The 22,089-nt window shown below is 34.4% G+C and overlaps 1 protein-coding gene across 13 annotated transcripts in view; it reads right to left on the reverse strand.

Moving 5' to 3' along the window:
• The window catches only part of FAM227B (family with sequence similarity 227 member B), a 195,864-nt gene that overhangs the window by 162,055 nt on the left and 11,720 nt on the right, over positions 1-22,089 (reverse strand). For all 13 annotated transcript variants that reach the window (XM_057306165.1, XM_044390977.2, XM_044390979.2 and 10 more), the window contains 6 exons: positions 20,196-20,427; positions 18,790-18,857; positions 14,367-14,402; positions 13,798-13,902; positions 9,952-10,050; positions 2,710-2,811 (listed from right to left, as the gene is read on the reverse strand). In XM_057306165.1, the coding sequence (XP_057162148.1) occupies positions 2,710-2,811; positions 9,952-10,050; positions 13,798-13,902; positions 14,367-14,402; positions 18,790-18,857; positions 20,196-20,427 (642 nt within the window). The remainder of the gene's footprint in view (positions 1-2,709; positions 2,812-9,951; positions 10,051-13,797; positions 13,903-14,366; positions 14,403-18,789; positions 18,858-20,195; positions 20,428-22,089) is intronic.

Consider the following 22,089-nt stretch of genomic DNA (forward strand, 5'->3'; position numbering starts at 1 on the left):
TTAGGGTCTCTTAAAGAAAGTGGCCCTGTTGATACCTTGATTTTAGCCCTGTAAGACTCATTTTGGACGTCTGGCCTCTATAACTCTAAAATAATGAATTTTTGTTGTCTTAAAAGTCACTAAATTTGTGATAATTTGTTATAGCAACAATAAGAAACTAGGGGCGCCTGGGTCGCGCAGTCAGTCGGTAAGCGTCTGCCTTCGGCTCAGGGCGTGATCCCGGCGTTATGGGATCGAGCCCCACGTCAGGCTTCTCCACTATGAGCCTGCTTCTTCCTCTCCCACACCCCTGCTGTGTTCCCTCTCTCGCTGGCTGTCTCTCTGTCACATAAATAAATAAAATCTTTAAAAAAACAAACAAACAAACAAAAAAAACAATAAGAAACTAATACTACTACTCCAGGTTATAAGTGATAATATTTGCTGTAAGTGATAATATTCTTTGAAGAACTCCATGATTTTTTTTGGTGGTGATGGTGGGGGGAATGCATTAACATATTGGTATATTTAATTTTATTGAAATGAATCATGAACATTTTCAATACCAGAGACAAACACATATTTTATTATAAAAAAATCATACTATTAAAATTAAGAGGTTGAACAAGGTGAATAAGGGGAACTTCTAAAAGTTTTCTGTGAATATCTCGTATTCATGATTAAGATCAAGTGTCAAATTGTGTTGGGAAAATTTCTGAAGGTCTATCATTGAATGACACTTGAAGACAACAAAAGTACAAGTCACACTAAATATGTTTAGATTCAGCTAATTTGTACTGAATAGTGGGACATGATAATGACTCTCTGATTCTTAAAAATTAATAAATTTCTCTTTGTTAGGTAAGGTAAATCAGATGAGCAAGCAGTAACAAATCCCGACTTATCTGAATGAGTTAAAAATAATGGAAATTGGTCAATAAGAGATAAGACTTTATTTCTACTTAAACAGCTCTGGAAGAGATAGATGTATAGGGAGGTGTCCTCATTCTCAAGCATCGAAACAAAGAGAGAGTATTAAAAGAAGACTGAACCCAGGCCAAGGGGTCAAAATCACCAAGATGTACATCTTATTTGTTCTCAAAGAGGCTTTGAATCTTAATTAAACAACTTCTTATTTCTCCTCAGAAAAAGCCACAGAAAATAGGGCCCTCAAAAAAATCAAGTCATGATTTGAGAAAGGTTATAAATATAACATCTATCAAAAGGCATATCCATCCCAGGGGAAAACATTTGGACCAAAAGCATAGGGCTAGAAATTGGAGAATGGGGGATATGCAATGGTGCCAGTACTTTTTTTGTCCACTTTACATAGGCCTGTTATCCTTTTCTCAAGAGCATTATGTTAAAGCATGCTTGATATCATCAAACCATGTAGGTAGGCTAGGCTCACTCACCACAAAAGGACAGACTAAGTCAAAGATCATGGATAGAAGAAACAGCTGTTTTGTCACTTCCAGACAATTTGCCAAAAATCCTAATCATTAACTAACTTTTACATGGAAATAAGAAAAAATATTTTAATATTAGCAGAGAAAATCCTAGTTCATCTTTCAGAACACCACTATTCTACAAAATGACAATTTATGAATCACAGTTCTAATCGACCTCTTCCAGCTATGGAACTGAGAGACTAAATTTGTTGCCAAGATCACCCAGGTAACTGGTAGCAGATTCTGGACATGTCCAGAATGGACCAGTCCACTACTGGTTTCCTTTTATAGACACTGTATGTATATGGCTGTGAGTAAGAAAGAAAGGTAAAGACTGAACATATTGTCTGGCAATGTAAGTTTGTTTATATTTTCACTGTGAAGGACATTTTACTGTTTTTGGTTTAACCATGAAAACAGTTCTCAACTCCAAAATATGAATGTATTTCTGATTTACAGATGTCAACACAACAAAGGATTTGAATGTGACTTCTGCTTTGAGGTGCTGGATGTTTAAATTTATTTATTTATTTATTTTAAAGATTTTATTTATTTATTCGACAGAGATAGAGACAGCCAGCGAGAGAGGGAACAGAAGCAGGGGGAGTGGGAGAGGAAGAAGCAGGCTCCTAGCAGAAGAGCCTGATGTGGGTCTCAATCCCGTAACGCCGGGATCACGCCCTGAGCCAAAGGCAGACGCTTTAACCGCTGTGCCACCCAGGTGCCCCTGGATGTTTAAATTTAAAAGAATCTAATGAAATTCCTATACATTTTCTTTTCACATTACTGAAGAACACAAATTCTTTTAATCAATCCTATTCACTAGTTATTATAATAACAAAAACATAATACAAACATTTAATTATAAATATATCCCTTGTCATTAACTGTAAAAGGTCCTTACATATAACATAAACTTCTCAAGTCCTCTTAAACAAATCAAAAGATACATTATAAAGTAAAAGAAAAATGATAATTTTATAGGTAAACAGAAAAAATCAAGAATACACACAGAATTAGACAGTATTCAAATTATCAATATGCAAACGAAACACCTATGCCACACTAAGGAGATTCTGTAAGACTTTTAGGCAAGGGGATACAATATCATGAGGGGGAAACATAACTTTTAAAACAGGACCATTACTTACTTTACTTCAGGAAATTTGCTTTCAAAGTAACAAAATATGTTCTAATAGATGTTTAAATAAAATGACTATTTTTTAAATTTCATTTGCTCTAAAAATGCTTCGTGCAACCAGTTAATTTCTATGTTTACCTGGAGGAATGCATCTTTTCGACTTGCGGGGATACTCATGAAAAGTGTCACGTAACTTTCTGAAATTCTGTCAAACAGGAAATCTTGATTTTCTCTGTCAGGCTTAAAAAATAAAACATGTATGAAATTAAAAGCATTAATATGACAATTTAAAATTGGAATTTGTGCACATAATGTCAGTAAGTTTATTCTTAAAAGGCAGATCATTTGCTACAGTGAGAATGAGCATGGGTTTGGTGTCATGCAGACCTGCATTTGAACACTGGGTTTGTTAGTCATCAGTTGCTTTACCCTGGGCTAGTTAATCAGTCCTAGTTTCCTCATCTGCCAAATGTATAAAATATACATACCTTATAGTGGCATAGTAAAATAAGGACAAGGGTCATGTTTAGTTTGACTTTGTATTTCAAGCACTTAACACAATGCCTGGCATTCAATGAGTTACTGAAAGAAACTCAAACATTCAATGAGTTACTGAAAGTTCCTGCATTAAAGCTGTCACGTAGAGGCGATCAATGACTATTACTTTCTGTTGTCCTGCATCTACTCCAACTCTATCATTATCAGTAACTCAGGATGAAATTAAAGCCATTACTAGGATGAGACAACCACAGCCAGAACTAATAAAATTGTGACACGATGGCTAAACTAAGACACAGTAAATATTTTGTAAGAAGAAAGTGTGTATAGATAATAATGTCAATATTATAGTAAAGTCCTGTTGGATGAGCTTGGGAAGATGGTGCAGTAGGGAGCTCCGGAGCTCTCCCCAGCCACATTCACAGCTAGATAATCATCCACATACAAGATAGTAAACCAGAGCGCAATCTGAAGACTGGCAGAAAAACTTCACAACTAAATTTAGAGAAGAAACTGCATCTGAAACGTTAGGAAGGTCAGAAAGGTAGAGGGAGACTGCCCTCAGGGGGAAGGGAGCTGCTTGCCTAAAGAGGGCAATGGGCCCTCACAACAGGCACTAATCTCCATAACATTTGGCTTTAAAAACTAAAAGGGTTGAATTCCTCCTGTTTGTACAACCAGTGGTATTTGGAGCTTAGAACTTGAAAAGTCACCTGACTCAGCACTAGGTGAGCCTGGAGGTCAAGTGATAGCTGAGTCACCACCACCCTTAAAGGGACAGCAGCCTGTGCAAAGAGGCAACATAAAAATGACAAGTTTACACAATGCTGCAGGCAAATGGGAGACAAATCTGTTCATACTGACTTCAGAATGTGTTGGTGGACTTCTCCAAAAATGAGGGAGCTGGCAGGTGCCTTTTCCTTCCCCACTCCCTAGCATAAATACCTGCGGGAGGCAAGGCTATAAAGACACTTAAAGCTGCCTGTGTGCCCTGTCCAAGTGCCAGATGCAGAACTGCTGCTGTATGCCACGGCCAGCCACCATACCATGCCTAGCTGCATGCCCCTGGCCACCATCACATGGGCCCAGCCTTATATTCCCGGTTGCCCTGGCACACAGTCCCCAGCTTCAGCAGCACTTTGGGGGATCCAGCATAGGCCTAGAGGCCCAATGCAAATTTTGCTAACACTGCTGCACCCTCCCCCGCCCCCGTTCCAAGTTCTCCAGCAGGCAAGTCCCCTCAGAACTGGCCTGCCTGAGTCCCACTAACACCACAGAGAAGAAGCACAGCCCACAACAGGCAGAGTCAGTACAGATGACTGCACAGAAAGGAAAGGTGATGCAGATAAAACAGGAGGGTATAAGCAAAACACATAGGATACTCTCCTGAAGTGCCAGGTTCTGGTGAACAGGGGACACTGCACTTCAGGGTATTCTAGGGCCTCCCCTTCATAAAGTCACTATTTCAAGAGGAGAAGACATAGCTGACTTTCTTAACACAGAGAAACAGACACAGAGAGACAGACAAAATGAGAAGACAGAGAAATTTATCCCAAATGAAAGAACAGCACAAGACCATAGCCAGAGATCTAAGCAAAACAGATATAAGTAACACACCTGATGGAGCATTTAAACAATGATCATAAGGATACTCACTGGATTTGAGAAAAGAGTGGAAGATATGAGTGAGAGCCTTAACACAGAGATAAGGAATAACATAGTGGAGATAAAGGGCTCGATAAATGATATGAGAAACATACTTGATGGAATGAATAGCAGGATGTCAGAAGCAGGGGAATGAATTAGTGACATAGAAGACAGAGTAATGGAAAGTAATTGAGCTGAACAAAAGAAAGAAAAAAGAGTTATGCAAAATAAGAAAAGACTTTGGGAATTCAATGATTCCATCAAATGCAATAATATTCGTATTATTGGAGTTCCAGAAAAAGAGAAAAAAGGGGGCAGAAAATTTATTTGAAGAAATAATAGTTGAAAACTTCCCTAATCTGGAGAAGGAAACAGATGTCCAGATCTAGGAGACACTGAGAATTCCCACCAAAATCAATAAAAGCAGACCCACGCCAGACATACTGTAATTAAATTTGCAAAATATAGTGATAAAGAAAAAAATCTTAAGAGCAGCAAGACAAAAGAAGTCAGTAACTTACAAGGGAAAACCCATAAGGTTAGCAGGAAATTTTACAACAGAAACTTTTCAAGCCGGAAGAAGGAAGTGGCATGATATATTCAAAAAGCTGAATGGGAAAAATCTGCAGCCAAGAATACCCTATCCAACAAGACTATCATTCAGAATATAAGGAGAGATAAAGAGTTTCCCTGACAAACAAAAACTAAAGGAGTTTGTGACCACTAAATCAGCCCTGCAAGAAATATTAAAGGGGACTCTTTGAGTGGAAAGGAAAGACCAAAGGTAGGGAACACAAAAGTAATAAAAATGAATATTTCTGTAAAAAACAGTCAAGGATATAAAATATGACACAATATACCTAAAATGTGGGTGGGGGGAAGAATAGGTTCAAACTTTAACAACCATCAATTTAACATGGATTGCTATATGCAGAAGAGGTTATATGCAAACCTAATGGTAACCATATGCCAAAACCACTAATAAGTATGCAAAAAATAAAAGAAAACAAATCCAAATATATCACTTAAAAAATCAGCAAAACATAAGAGAAAGACAAGAAAGGATCAGAGAAATCTTCAAAAACCACCACAAAACAAGTAATAAAATGGCAACAAATCCATATCTATCAATAACTACTTTGAATGTAAATGGACTAAATGCTCCAATCAAAGGACATAGGGTGACAGAATGGATAAAAAAATAAGACCCATCTATATGCTGTCTACAAGAGACACATTTTAGACTTAAGACACCTGCAGATTGAAAGCGAGGGGATGGAGAAACATCTATCATGCAAATGGATGTCAAAAGAAAGCCAGAGTAGCAATACTTAAATATAGGACAAAATAGACTTTAAAACTTCCATTTCCTCTGGAATCACCTTGGTTTTAGGATTCCTGAAGGATCAGTTTTTGGCTTCATTGATTTTCTCTAATTCCTTCTTTGTTTTTCAGTTTTTCCTTTTATTAGTTGCCTCTTTGATCTTTATTATTTCCTTTCTTCTGCTTATTTTGGATTTATTTCATTCCTCTTTTTCTAGTTTCTTATGACAGAAGCTGAGGTCATAGTTTTTGAGAACTTTACTTATTTCTAATATAGTTATTTTAATCCTCCAAATTTCCAAATACTGATTGAGTTACATCCCACAAATTTTATTTTATTTTTTTAAAGATAATTGTTTACTTATTTGAAAGAGAGAGAGACAGAGTGATTACATGAACAGTGGGGGAGGGGCAGAGGGAGAAGCAGACTCCCCACTGAGCAGGGAGCCTGATGTAGGGCTTGATCCCAGGACCCAGAGATCATGACCTGAGCCAAAGGCAGACGCTTAACTGGCTGAGCCACCCAGGCACCCCACATCCCACAAATTTTAATGTGTATTTTCAGTAAATTCAAAATACTTTCCAATTTTTCTATTGTTTTCTGGTTTGACCCATAGTTACTGAGAAGTGTGTTATTTAGTTTCCAAATATTTGAGGATTTTCTGGATAGCTTTCTGTTATTCATTTATAATATAATTCCATTTTGGTCTGAAAACATTCTGTGTTTGACTTGCAGTGTTTTAAATTTATTAGGATGTTTTCCTAGCCCAGAAAGTAGCTGGTAAATGTTTAATGTGTTCTGTTGTTGTTGGGAGGAATATTTAATAAATGCCAAATTAGAACAATTAAGCTGGTTGACAGTGTTGCTCAAGTCTTTCTATATCACTACTGATTTTCTGTATAGTCTACCAATTATTGAGAATGAGGTATTGAAACACCTAAGTATACTTACGAATCTTCACATTTGTCCTTGAGGTTTTAAAAGTTTTTATTAAATGTGTTTCAAAGCATTTTTATTAGGTGCATACATATTTAGGATTGTTATGTTATACTGATGAATCAACCACTTTATCATCATACAATTACTCTCTTTTTCCCTGGTAACATTCTTTGCTTTGAAATCTACTCTATCTGATGAGTTCAAAAAAGTTATAATTTTATAGGTTATATGGATTTTCTATTTTATATGGGTGGGAATGATGTGCTTTCCAGCTTTCTGAATCTTTTTTGGGAGCCCAAGTCCCAAGGGCAATTTTTAAAAACATTAAGCATACTGCAATATCATTACTAAAGCTCTTCTAGTCAAACATCATCAGGGAAACTTTTGTCATTAGCCTATACATTGGCCATCAATTTTTGGAACACTGTGTTCTCTCTATTAATAATAATAATAATTATAATAATAATGATGATGGTGATGATGATGGTGATGATAGATACATCCATTGAACACTTACTACATATGCAGCTCCATATAAACAAACAACTATACATGTACTTCCTCATTTAACTCAACAAACATGTAAAGTAGGTGATTTTTTTATTTTATGAAACATTTAGAGAGGTAAATAACTATTCTAGGTCCCATCATATACGAAGTGGGTAAACTTGTTTTTGAAAGCCAGATCTCTTAACTCTATTACATCGAATCCCATATTACATTTATATAGTATCTCACAGTTTACTAGGTGTCTTCTTATTCGTGTCACCTTTAATACAACAACCTTAGGGAAAAAAGCAGGGTATATGTTATTTTCTACCTGTTTTGTTTTTTAGAGATGAGAAAGTGAAGCTCAGAGAGATTTTTTGACTAGCCCAAAGTCTCAAAATAACTACTTGGGAAAACTAGATTTAAAATTCTCGTTTTCCGGATCCAAGTTCAGTATTTTTTTCTACTAGACCTAGTTACCACTAAATCATGGGCAATAAACAAGGAAATTTGGTTTTATATTAATCATATAACAATTACTGAAATAAGTTTTAGAGCCACCACACTGAAGCATGTTATATTCTAGAGTATGATTATATATTTTTTCATATTATACTCTTGGTTACTAAATTGAACTAAATTGAACACGGTTTTACTATATTCCAGGTATAAAGTCAGTATTATTTATTCTTCCAAAGTAAATAGAATTTATGTATTTTGCAACCATTTTAACATATATATTTATATATGTATCATATGTATATATTTAACAACAAACCCCCTTAGAAGTAAAATCATAGATAAAATGCAATGAACTAAACAGATGAAAGCGGAACTGTTCTAGTTAAATCATGGTAAGTTTGCTTCAATTTGATCTGGACCCCCAAACTGCCCCCTTCAGTTCCCTAGAACACTAGCAGAGCAATGATCCAGCTGAATATATTGCTTCTCAAAACATGTCAAAAACCATGACACTAGAAATCTTACTAAATTTTAATGTTTTAAAATTATTACTAAATTATTACATTTTAATTTCAGAAAGCTAGTTTCTAGAGAATGGTTTGATTAAAGAAAATAAATTCTAGGGGCACCTGGGTGGCTCAGTTGGTTAAGAATCTAACTCTTAATCTCAGCTCATGTCTTGATCTCAAGGTTGTGAGTTCAAGCCCCACGTTGGGCTCCCTGCTGGGCATGGAGCCTACTTAAAAAAAAAAAAAAAAAGAAAGAAAGAAATGATAAAAAATTCTAATTCCTTGTTATTCCAAAAATAATCTTATAAATGTGGTGAGTCATTAATATTTTTGTGTTAAATCTGTGTTTGTTCAAAGCAATAAAATACTATTATGGCCTGACAATAACTAGAACACTGCTAGATTATGTTTCCTTCAAAAACTTGTTATTTATAATCTCAACAGATTTACGTGGGATGTAATGTTTCTCTGTTTTCATGGAAAAACACAAATTCAGGATCCAGATCTAGAAAAAAAAATTTAAGGTAATGAAACTCCTGATTTCACAAATTTCCCTCAGTAATTATCTTTGTATTACTGATATACTGTTTCCTGTGCTTCATCCAGAGAACGTAACAATATCAGAAATATAGGACAGATATTCTTAATCTAGAGTTATTCTAACCCATAGTTTATTCTAACATAAAGCACTAACTGAATGGTTCGTATATAAAACTGGTTAACACCCAGTTTCTTCATGGTGTAAAACTCCTGTGACAGCCCATAAGCAGATTTGTGTGAGTAATTTGAGCTGGGGAAAGGTGGACAGTGGAGTCTCTTTTCAGGCTTCCTTGATGGGGTGGCACACATTCTTAAGGCGTAAGACTGTGATCCCTGGGGTTGCTCGTATCTTCCACTCTCCCAGATCCAGAAGCCACCCAACAGTCATTGGTATTCACCACTTTTTCTGGGCTCACACATTCTCTAACATAAGACTCATGTGCTACTTATTTCCATTCTCTTACTGTTTCCTAGATACCCTTCCCAAATATCCAGATGTCTTTCTCTTCTTAATCCTAATGAGAGTTTTTTAACTTTCTGAATCAAGTAAAGACACTCTCTCCATCTGCTCTGTAGACAATTTTCCAAATGAAACCTCCTTCAGTGTCACTGATTTGCAGTGGGTTTTCTGTTTAGCTGTTTGTCAGCACATTATAGTACTAAGTTAAGCTACAACTTTATTATTCATTACACTGCTTAATTTCACTGATCTTTTTCTGCTTGATTTCACTGGTCTTTTTCTGATTAATGAAGACGCAGGATCTTTGAAATCCATATTAAAGTTTTAACTCCTCTGAAAGAACTCTAGATTTTTAACAGGATTTCTAACATGTATGGAATACTAAAAATCCAAGTTCTGTGACAGGATCTAGAAAAATATTTTTTTTTTTTGTACCAGTGCCACCTCTACTAAAAAATTAACTGTGCCACAAATCAACTTTAAAAAAGAAGTCTAAAAAACTAACATTATACCTTAAATTTATGCAGAAACCACCACCAGAAGGAATCATGTAAAAGAGCAATAGAGGCTTCTGAGAGAAAATGGGTCTTCCAGATTTTGAAAACCTTTTCCTATGGAACAAAAGATACATGGAGGTCAAATTAAAATCCCTTATAAAACATGTTAATGCAAACAGACTTTATAAAGAGTATGTATTCAGTGGTTACAGACTGGCACTTTTCAAAAGAAATTGAATTGTGCCATATATGTAATACTAAATTTTCTAGTAGCCACTTTATAAAAATAAAAAGTGAAATTAATTTTAATGACATTTTATTAAATCAAATATATTTAAAATGTTATCATTTCAATATATGGGCATTAAATTCTTAACGAAATATTTTACACTCTTTTGTGGGAATAGGTCTTTCAAATATTGTATATATTTTATACATACAGCACATCTCAATTTGAACAATAAATTTTCATCATAAATACTAGATCAGTATTCAGACTTCATAAATACATAGTTGTGATTTTGCTCCAACCATAATTCAAAGTTTTCAATAACTGAATCAAGTATTAGTTTTAAAATTTATGTATAAATTAAAAGAAATTAAAAAAAATTCATCTCAGTCACACTAACCACATTTCCTACACTCAAAAATTACATTTGCCTAATAGCTATTGAGAGGACAGTGTAGGCTAGACAAAGAACAGCAAACTCCAAGGTACATGCTACAATTTCCCTTTTATACTAAAGATAGGTATCTTTGAATTCTATCCCAACAAGCCCCATCATAAGTCTAGACCCCATCCAAACAGAGTGTACTCTTAAAGAAATTGATAAAAAATTGTCACATAAGGTTAAATCCATTTTCCATGACTATAAATCTTGGTTTGAATGGGCACATTCAATAGATCATTTTTATCTTATTTATTTACTAAAAGTTTTAAGATACCACATTCAATAGAGTTCAAGACTTACTTTAATGAAATCTATAGGCATGAATTCCTGTTCCTTAACACGTGTCTACAAAAAAGACATCATGCAGACTTTTATACCAAAAAGATTAATTATCATGTATTCTGTGGGGACACTTATCTCCCATAGGCCACTAATTATAGTATGGAGTACATTGGTAACTGCTTAAATTTAGTACTTAGTTCTTAACAGCTTAGATTTAATATTTTTTCATTACAAAGAACGTATGTGAAGTACATAAAGAAAAAAGTAGAAAATTGAAATACAGGGGGGAAAACTGAATAATTTTGTTTAAATTTTTTACAAATTTCAAGCAAAGATGCTTTTAACTGTACACTAACTGCATAATTGCTTCTATTCTAAGTTTGGTTATGTTTAGTATCACTAACTTCCTTTTTCAGTAAAATTTCAAATTCTTTAAAGTATATCAATATTTAGTCAAAACCACCAAAAAATGAAAAGTGACTAAAAAACCCCAAACCCAATTTAAAAAGTTAAATGGTTCTCTCCTCTCCCCTCCCCACTTTGTGATAATTTTTTGATTCAAGTAAATGTAAATATACCTTAAAACCTAGATTATCTAACTTGGTTCTAACATTGAGTCTAGGTTGGACAAAATTACTTCTAATTTTCTCTTGAATTCTATTCCTATATATCAGTATGCTTGTGGCTTAGCTTTCTCCTCTTATTCATAATATAGGTCATTTTTTACTCATTTAATTCACTAAAATTTTTACTGAGCATCACCTGTAGTCACAGTTCTGTTCTGGGTGGTACAGAGGATAATGTACACTTTATCTCACCAAGGAACTGAATTAATGACTGCATGCACGGAAATGTGTTTAGATGGGTTCAGGTGAATTCATCAATTCCATGGATTCCCAAATCTTGAATCATGTAACAGTAAACCTATAACCTTCTCTTTCCAAGTTTCAGATCCGTAAGTTCGATCTCTTGGTCTGTAACTATAAGCATTTCTATGAAATAACCTTTCCTGATATTTTTATTTTCCTACACTTATACGCTCTTCACTCTAATTTCATTAGCTATTTATTTTAATGCCATTGCATTTTACATGCTATGGTAAGCCAATTTAAATTCTTTTTTTGAAATCAGGTAGGGGTATTAACAAATAAAGCACTGGTACCCATGCCCAGATATACCCAGATGCTTGTCACACTCCACCCACCCTCTACCCATACCTACTTCCATGCCTCACTTCCCTATTTCTTTCAGTAATGCCAGCATCCTCCACATTAACCATACTGATAATTCCTCATAGCTGTGTATCTATGCCTTGTTTATGTGATCACCTTTTGATTTGTGTTAGATGTACATGCATCCATATTTAAAATACAGTACCATCTTAGAACATGGAATGTTAAAAAGAATATTATAGATTATCGAGAACAACATTTAGAAACTTATTTTAACAATAATTTATCAATTTCTTTTTATAACAATAAAACTTTTTCCTAAGGAAATTGTGGAAAATGTAGTCAGAGAAACAACTAGACTCATGATCCAGGTATAACCAGAATTAGCAACTATAGTTTTTCTTTTTAAGAATTTTTTAAAGGATTTTAGTTATTTATTTGAGACAGAGATACATATATAGAGAGAGCATGAGCAGGGGGAGAGGCAGAGGGAGAGGGAGAAGCAGACTCCCTACTGACCCAGGAGCCCAATGTGGGGCTCGATCCCAGGATGTGGGGCTCGATCCCAGGTTGTGGGGCTCAATCCCAGGACGCTGGGATCATGACCTGAGGAGAAGGCAGACACTAAACCTACTGAGCCACCCAGGCAACCCTATAGTTTTTCTGTACGAAAATGGGATCAGGTGATCGTATAAAGGGGGCAGACTAAGCCTTTACTCTCACCAAAATCCCACAAAATATAAAAGAGAATTGAAAAACATTTGTATTAGTATGAAAAATAAGAGAGAGTATCATTACTGAATCATTCTAGATACAGTTGTCAGTTGAGGTGCTCTGTAGTTGCCTAACTGAGGGGTAAACAGAAGATCCGAATCAGGTCAATCACACTCTACTTCTTGGAACATTACATCTTGAAGAGAGTGAAAAAAAGGGGGTTTAATGGTTGATTATGTTCCTTCCGATGAACTACGGTAGGAGAGAAAACAACAGGGATTTTGTGTTGAGAAATGAAGAGGCACAGGAAGGCTGGAGGTGAGGGATTGGGAGGAATGGAGAGGTGAGCAATGGGGAGGTGAGGGATGGACTTGGCCCCCTTTTAGGAGGGGTTTAGGTAATTCCAAGGCCACATCCATCCCAGAGAACTATCTGGAAGGAATCTGCCTGAGGTATAAGGAACATTGTTGAAGCCTGCAGGAAATAGAAATCTTGCTAGGTGACCACCTAATATTTAAGGGGGAAATCAATATCAGGTACCGCCCAACTCTCATCCTACCCTTGGCAAACAATGGGCAATGATCTAGTTATTGTCCTATGCCTGCAGTTTTTCAATTGGCTGTCTTATAGGGACACTACTCAAAAATTCCCCAGACACTTGGAGGCTTAAAAGGTGGTATTGTGGAGAAGGGTTCTCATAAGCTATTCTGGGGTCAAAATAAGCAGACTAAAATCTCTTGAGCTGATAAAGCAGATAGAGGGAGGGGAAAACACTTGTTACAGTCACAGGCCAAGACAATGCACAGGAGCAACCTCAGACCCCTGAGGCAGTAACACGGAATCTAATACATTCTTTTCTGGTGATCAAGGTATTAAACATCACTGGTCTTTTCCTGCCAGACTTAATCCCCTCAAAAATTCAATCATGCTTATCACCTAATTTGTCATAGCTTTAAATAAAAGTCTGATCATTAAGCCATATTCTCAAAATGTATCATACAATAAAAATAATGTTTACGTACATCAAAGTCATGGGCTTTTAAAATAAAAAGATAAATTCGTTCAGCATCCAAATGTCTGGGTAGTTGAGTAAGCTCATTTGTTTTGAATCCTGAGAAGTTGCAACCCTAGAAAGAGGGAAATATCACACAACAGTAATTACTTTACCCTTTCCAGTATAGTAGTCTCACAGGACTACAGAAGACAGATAAATATTTAACCATAAATCATTAACATAATTATTTTACTTTTATTTATTAAAATAACTGAAAACTATTTATCCTACCTAAAAAAAATCTTACTATTTTCTGATTCTCTCAAATTAAGAGCCCTGGAATATTCATATGTCAGATCCAAAAGCAAAACAAAATCGTATTTCAGAACCAACTTTGACAACTCAAATGATAAGAATTTTTGCTAGACTACCCATGAAGAAAGACTAGGCAGAAGGAGAACGCTTCTATGCCTGTTCCCACCTCTCTCTCTTAGAGCCCCATCTATATTTATAGCTACATTTATATTATTGTAAACATTCTTTATTTCTATATAATATTTCCGATGCATAATCTTATAGAACAGAAATTTTAAATACCTCTACAGTCTTCTTTGTCTCCATTTGATCTGAAAGCTGGAAAACATTTAAAATAAAATCTTTAAAATTCTAAATTAAATTTTTATATTTTGTAAATTTGTTCAGTTAATTGTGTGTGCGCGTGTGTGTGTGTGTGTGTGTGTGTGTGTGTATCTCCTACTGAAGCCTAGAATGCTGTCACTGTGCTAGATGGTAGGAATACAAAGATGATCCTTGCCCTCAGGCTAATCATAGTTCAAGAGGGGAATCAGATACATATACAAACACAGGGAGACAAGGGCTTTAATAAACATAAAATTACTTATTGCACTTTTGGTTCACTGGGAAATAGACTCTGAGGTGGAGTCTGGTATTCAGAATGTCTACTGGGAGTGCCTTTGGGATCACCATCTACAGGAGGCAAGCGGAAAGGCATAATGGGGAAGTTGGAGAAATCAGCTATGATACAAGTCTAACAGCCTCATTGGACTCTGAAAAGGGCTCTACAGCAGAAAGGGCCTGTTATAGGTGTCCTGCATTGGGTTGAAAGAGCCAGGCCTTTCTGCCCCCAACTCGATCAGTCACTGGAGGTAGGTCGTTCCTGGAAGGGTATGTCTTTGGAAGAGGAAGTTCTATGTAGGTGAAGCAACCCTGAAGGGGCTGACAACTGAAGGGTACCCCACTAACAGCACCCTTAGCAGCTAGGACAACAGATTCTTCCTTGACGGGTATCTGGGTGGGGCATCTCTATGTCCACCATACTACTTTACACAGAGAATAAGTAGCCTTCTATATACATTAGTTTTTGATCATCTGACATGTTGATAAATTGTTTATTAATTTCCACATCCCCACTTCTTCCAGGAATAACTAAGCTCAGGCAAATCATATACATACACGCACACATTATACAATACACATAGAGGAAACGACACAGGTAACAAATTTGAAGAATGATAACAGATTGCTAACGGAAAGAGAATGACATTATTGTCATTTTAAAAAAGTATGCAAAGGAATAGAAAAAGAAAGATTATTTAGGGAAAATGAAATCAATTGTGATAAGAAAGAAGGCTGTGTGCTTGAGAGCTACAGATATCATTAATCAATGAGGATGGGGTCAGATTTAGAAAGATGTTAATGTTAATCTCAAAGTCCAGACTTTATTCTGCAGGAAGCAAGGAAACACTGTAAGTTTTCAAAGAGCACAGTAATAGTAACACAAAACTAGTTCAGGATCATACAACCTGGAAAAGATACCACAAAAATATAAATAATATGTGTTAAAGTCCAAATAAAAAAATCAATAAAACACATTTAGCAGTATTAAAAACTTTGTTAGTATAATTCACCTAAAGGTCATTGCAATAGATCCTCAAAAGTTATCTGATAAAATTCAAAAGTCAGAATTTTGGAAATTATTTTCAAAATTAAAAAAAAAAAAAAAGAGGGGCGCCTGGGTGGCACAGCGGTTAAGCGTCTGCCTTCGGCTCAGGGCGTGATCCCCGTGTTATGGGATCGAGCCCCACATCAGGCTCCTCCGCTATGAGCCTGCTTCTTCCTCTCCCACTCCCCCTGCTTGTGTTCCCTCTCTCGCTGGCTGTCTCTCTCTCTGTCGAATAAATAAATAAAATCTTTAAAAAAAAAAAAAAAGAAAAGAAAAGAAATTACCAGTGTTTTCATGTTCCCACAACCTAGAATGGATTACTGTTGACATTTTAGTATTTTCTTATGACTGTTATAAAATAAAATGTGAAATTTATATAATAAAGTGTAAACTTCAGATTCCCCTTTTACCATAATCTCTATAGTTCTATTCATGTGTTCCCCTTCCTTGAGTCACTATTATTTGTTTGGTTAGCATTCCTTCCATTCCATTAACATACTTTTACATATATGTGTACATATATTTAAAGAATATAAACACTTCTTGTGTGTTCTTAAAATTTAAAGAAATGGTATCAACTGTACATATTATTTGGTAATTTGCTCTTTTTCCACTCAATATTATGTTTTGACAATCTACCCAAGTTGATATGTATGAAATCTGTTAACTTCCACACAGCTTTTCTACCAACCTATTACCCTCTGCAAAATATAAATAATAATCAACAGAAGTTCAGAGCTGACTTTTGCCAAACATCCAAAGAACAAATGATATCCCTATATACTACTATGCTCTATAGTATACAGACTAGAAAGAGAAATAAAGCTAAGTAACTCATTATCTGGGGTTCGTATAATTTTGATACCAAAACCAAAAGAAAATCCTATCTTCTCAAACATGGATGCAAACATTCACACGAAACAATAGCAAATCAAATCCAGTAATGCAATAAAGAAGTATACCCTAAGAATATAAGAATGCCTCAACTTTGGAAAAGTTATTAATGTAATCTGCCGCAAAGACTGAAGGTTGAAAGTAGCTTCTGCTATCATCACAGTGGATTATTTTCCTCTCCATTTCAAACCATGAAGATTCTTTTTCAAGTGTTTGAGCACAGCGATACCTGTATCTAGATCTCTAACCGATCTACATCTAATCTACATCATATCCACAAAGCTTTAATAAACTAGGAATAGAAACAAATTTCATTAATCTAAAAAGAGATAGCTATCTAAACATTTAAAATGATGCTTAATAGCAAAGTACCAGCATTCTTTCCAAATCAAGGATAAGATGAGAAACCACTAACATTCTTGAATAATAAACATATACCAAAAATAATTTCATATATGCCAACAATAACCCATTTAATAACATAATGGAAAAACAATTTCACTGACATTAGTAAGAAAAATTTAAGATACCTAGGAATAAATTTAACAGGGGATGTTTAGAACTTATATGAAGAAAATCACAAATTTACTGATGACCTAAAATAAAATCCTTATGTTTCACTCTCTTACACAAAAATAAACACTAGGTAGATTAAAGAATTAAATACACACACACACACAGATATCTGTAATAATAGAACAGAACACAAGCGAATATATGTATGATCTTGTGACAAAGAAAGTCTTCCTAAATATGGCACTTAAGGCAGAAAACTTCAATAGAAAATTACAGATCCATAAAAATGTAAATTTCTATATAACAAAAAAACCCTTTTAAAAAGCAACAAAGAAATATATATTATGGAAAGGGTTAATATTTTTTAAGCATAAACAGCTCTTAGAAATAAAAAAAAGAACAGGCAAAAAAAATGGCCGAATTTCATAAATAGGCAATTCACAGTAAAAGAAACACAAAGACTAAGAAAAACCTCAAGTATCAACTTCATTAATAAAACACACACAACTGATATCATTTATGCTTATCAACTATGCAAACATTAAAAAATATAGTATTAAATGTTGACAAGGAAATGGATAAGAGATTAATCACAAACCCTACTGTTACAAATATAAATTGGTACTGCCTTTCTAGAGAACAATTTGACAATACATATCAAAACACTTAGATTTTTACATTTCTTTCCCTACGTGGTTCCACTTCTGGAAATTTATCTTAAGAAAATAATCATGGGTAAGCACAATCTTTAGTTCCAAATATGTTCAGAGCAGCTCTGTAAATTATAGTGAATAACGAAAACTACCTAAATGTCTAACCAAAGGGCTATTACATTAGTTTACTTTTAAGATGGTGGAGAAGATTACTTATTAATTAAAATTTCATAATACATTTAATGAATTACAAATATATAATTTACTCTGAATTTTCTAAATTATTTTTTTAAAGAAAAGAAAAGAAAAAAATGAAAGTGACAACTAGATAGTTACATGCTATTTATCTATAAATGATAGAATTAGGATACTTATCCTTTCTACTGCTTTTCTATTTCTTCTAATTTTCTAAAATGACTACTTTAGTCATAATCAGGAAAAAATAAAATAATTTTGAAATTTGAAAAATAACACTTAATGGGTAGATAGACTAGTGGTGGCACTTAAAGTCTTTATAGCTTTAACATTATATAATTTTAGAATGTATTTTTGAAAAGGACTAAGTTTCCAAAAGTAATTCAAAGTCTATTATAATTCTAATCAAACTCTCAAAGAGATTTTTTTAAAAATTGACAAAGCAATTCTAAAGGTAATCGAAAAGAATTGTTAATTTTTTCTAAAGGAAGAGGACTGCTATGGAACCTGCACTACTAAGTATAGGTTATTATAAATTATTAAATAACCGGAGGTTGGAATGTATGCATTAAATTAAGTCTTCAAGTAACTTACAGTAATGTGAAAATGCCAACATTCTAATATTGAGTATGTAAAGAATATGAATCTAGCTGTTTTAAAAAACACAGATAAATACACAAATAGACAATAAAAGACTAACAGGAAAATTTAAAAAATTCTAAAAGTGCTTATCTGTGAAATTATAATAATTTTCTGTGAAAATATAATTTTTCAAGGAAGCTGAAAACAAATATCATACCATTATCTTCTTTCTCCTACGATACTTCCTTAGAAATGCCTTGTATCTTTCCAAATTTCCTTTAGAACCTTTAAAAGAATGAGACAAACATATATATCTTAAAGTGAAAAAAATTTAAATGCTTTAAAGAAATTATATCTAAAACTAGTCAATGAGATCAACTATTTTGATAAGCATAATGCTAGACACACATACCTTTAGGATGAATGAATAAATATTGTATCTTCTGTTTCCTCCTTTTAGAAATGTCATGTTCCTACTAATATATCTTTGGTACTTACTCGTAAATCTAAAGTTTTACCTCAATCCCTTCCTACTGAACAAGCCCATGTTTTTCAAAAGCTCAGCTACTTATGTTTGGTTGTTTCACGGTCACCTTAAATTCAATAAAGTACAGTACTTTGGAGCAAGGCCTAGTGAAAGTTTATAGGGGATGACTTTGAAGTCAGGTAACCCAGACTTGAGTCCAAACTCAGATATTTACATACTGAGGACAATAAGAATATATAAAATTACTTTTTGAAAGTGCACACCTGTGCTCACTCACTCTCTCTCTGTCTCCCTCCCTCTCTCTATATATATAGCTTATATAATTTCAAAAATATTTTTTAAATTTAAAAAGTGATTAAAAATTCAGTAAGAAAATTTAAAATAAAACAGTGAGAATTTAATAGTAGTATACTAAACAAATTCTCAGAATTTGAAAAACCAAGGTCCAAAAAAGGATATTAAATATTTAAGTAATATAACTAACTAAATGCACTTAATAGATAGAAAATACTTTATAAGTACCACTAATATTATTATTTTTAAGGCTTGTATTATGAGAAGTTTGCCCATTACATAAAGAATGATACAAGAATCACCATTAGTAGTATCTAAAACTACTCTGGAAGTATTAATAAATACAACTAGATAAGAAAAATGTTATATAAATGCTGAAAAGAAGTAAAAATGATCATTACGGCAGATACGCTTTTTCCTCAGTCTGCAGTTTTTCACCACTGAATTCTACACTTGCTACAAGCTAACCTAGCTCATGGAGCTCAACTTACTTTGGGTTTTACGTGTTTCTGTTCTTATGTTCTGACCCTTGCTGACTTGCTTGTCTCTAGTACCAATACAGAATTGATCCAATCCTGTTTTCTTGATACTTGGTCACCTCCGCTGCAGCCTAACAAAGTTCACAACTGTTTTAGGCTTTGTTCTAACAACACTTTCATTAAATCCACCTGTTAATGTTCAACTAAAAATCTTGATTAAACTATGCTGAAATGAAGAAGTGTTAAAAATAAAATAATGTTTGTATTCTTAGATATTTTATACCTTAGGATTTCATTCTTTATGAGAATGCACACAGACACACACAACTGACCATTACTTTACTCATAAAAAATAAGGCTTACTTGTATCAAAAATTATGCTCCTCCACTCAAATATTTTAGAGGCATGGCTTTTCAAAAGGACTGAACATTCCCCTAATCTTGTCTCCATGGCCATGACTGCATCATGTATTCGAGGGACAGTTCCCCACAGATGTGTATAAATTGAAGTAAATGAACTATCTTCTTTTATTTGCTTCACGGTGTGTAACCACTCATCACTATCTCCAAAATGGATTTCCCTTGGCCAATAATCCTGCAAAAAATGTGACAGAACATAACCTAAGTCCTTTTTAATAAATTTAAATACTAGAGTTCTAAATCAATGAGCTAAAATTGAGATTTAATTCCACAGCATTACCTTCTTTTATATTACTGAAGTATAATTGAGATACGATGTTGCATTAGTTTCAAGTCCCCAACATATTGTACAATACAGCATTACTTTTCATTAAATGCATTTTTTAAAAAATTGTGAAACAATCATAAACTTCGGACGTTTCAGATGTTTTACAAAAAACTTTTCTGAATCATTTGAAAATAAGTTGCTTACTTGACTGATGCCCCATCATCCTTAAATACATTAGTATTTCCCAAAAACAAAAACATTCTCCTACATAATCAAAATACAACCATCAGAATTAGGAAATTGGCATTTATACATTGTTCTTATCTAAGTCTCAGACTCTGGTCAAGTCTTATCAACTGAACCAGTAATGCCCTTTATAGCAAAAGGATCTAGTTCAGTATCACGTATTACGTTTGGGCTTCATATATCTTTTGTCTCCTTCGGTCTAAAAATTCCCCAGTCTTTTCTTGACCTCCATCTATTTAAAACCATGAGTTCACACTGCAACCTGAAATTCAAATTCCAAACATTCTAGTTTTCTCTTCCATATCACAATTATCATCTCTAACAGTGAAATATCTAGTTGTCATTATCTTTAATGTACATACTTATTTGATCAGTCTTTTCAGGTAATCAATCTCTCCTATCCACTGGGAGCCTCTTTTCTATGCAGATGCACTTTTCATTCTGCTTCGACTCTGACATCCAATCCCAGGCTACCAATTCTGCAGGGACAGCTTTGTTACCCCTACTTGGGCTCTGACTTCCCATACAAGCCACTGCCTAACTCCATACCTCCCTGAAAAACACCCTTTGTCCCCAGCCGCAGGTGGCTACCACCTCACTCCTTTGAGCTCAGACACCTTTGGTGTCACATGAACACTCCCCTCATCATGATTGAGTTCATATAGCTTGCTCAAGGCCATGACAGCATATCCTCCCCAGTGCAAATATGGACACCTGCCTCGTTTGGGCCCCTAAATGGCTTTAGGACTAAGTTGTTCAGACAGGAAAATAGAGGAAGGGAGGAAAAGAAAGGGAAATGAAAGGAAAGGAAGGTAAGGGGAATCATAACCATATTTGTAAATCTAAATATAAGATTATCTTTTAATATAATCAACTAATAGCAAAACAAAGTTAGCCTACATAACTAAAGGTTTATGAGTAAAAGAATATTTTTTTGGAATGGTAGAAAATTTGCAGAGGATAAGACTCTTTAATGGAATTTGGGTGAGATAGTCTGGGAATTTAGCTAAATGGGAATTATAAACATGCCTTGGTTTATTCCACTGCCTTTTTCTTTCTTTGAAGTTCCCTAAACCCATCATACACGTCTGATTTATGAATTGTGCTAATAATAACAGGTACCTAAATAATACACAGCTTTTAATTCTGGAAAACTTTCCCAGATATCTAGGTCCCCCGTCACTTCAGAAAAAAGAATATACTTTGATACAGAAGTGCCATCTCCCAAATCCTACAAATGTGTACCTTAAACAAGATACAACCACCTAGAGAAGTTTTCCTGCATTAAAATTTGGATGTTATATGCCAAAAAGAATAAATACC

The sequence above is a fragment of the Ursus arctos genome, unplaced genomic scaffold, assembly GCF_023065955.2.
Source record: "Ursus arctos isolate Adak ecotype North America unplaced genomic scaffold, UrsArc2.0 scaffold_36, whole genome shotgun sequence".
NCBI lineage: Eukaryota > Metazoa > Chordata > Mammalia > Carnivora > Ursidae > Ursus > Ursus arctos.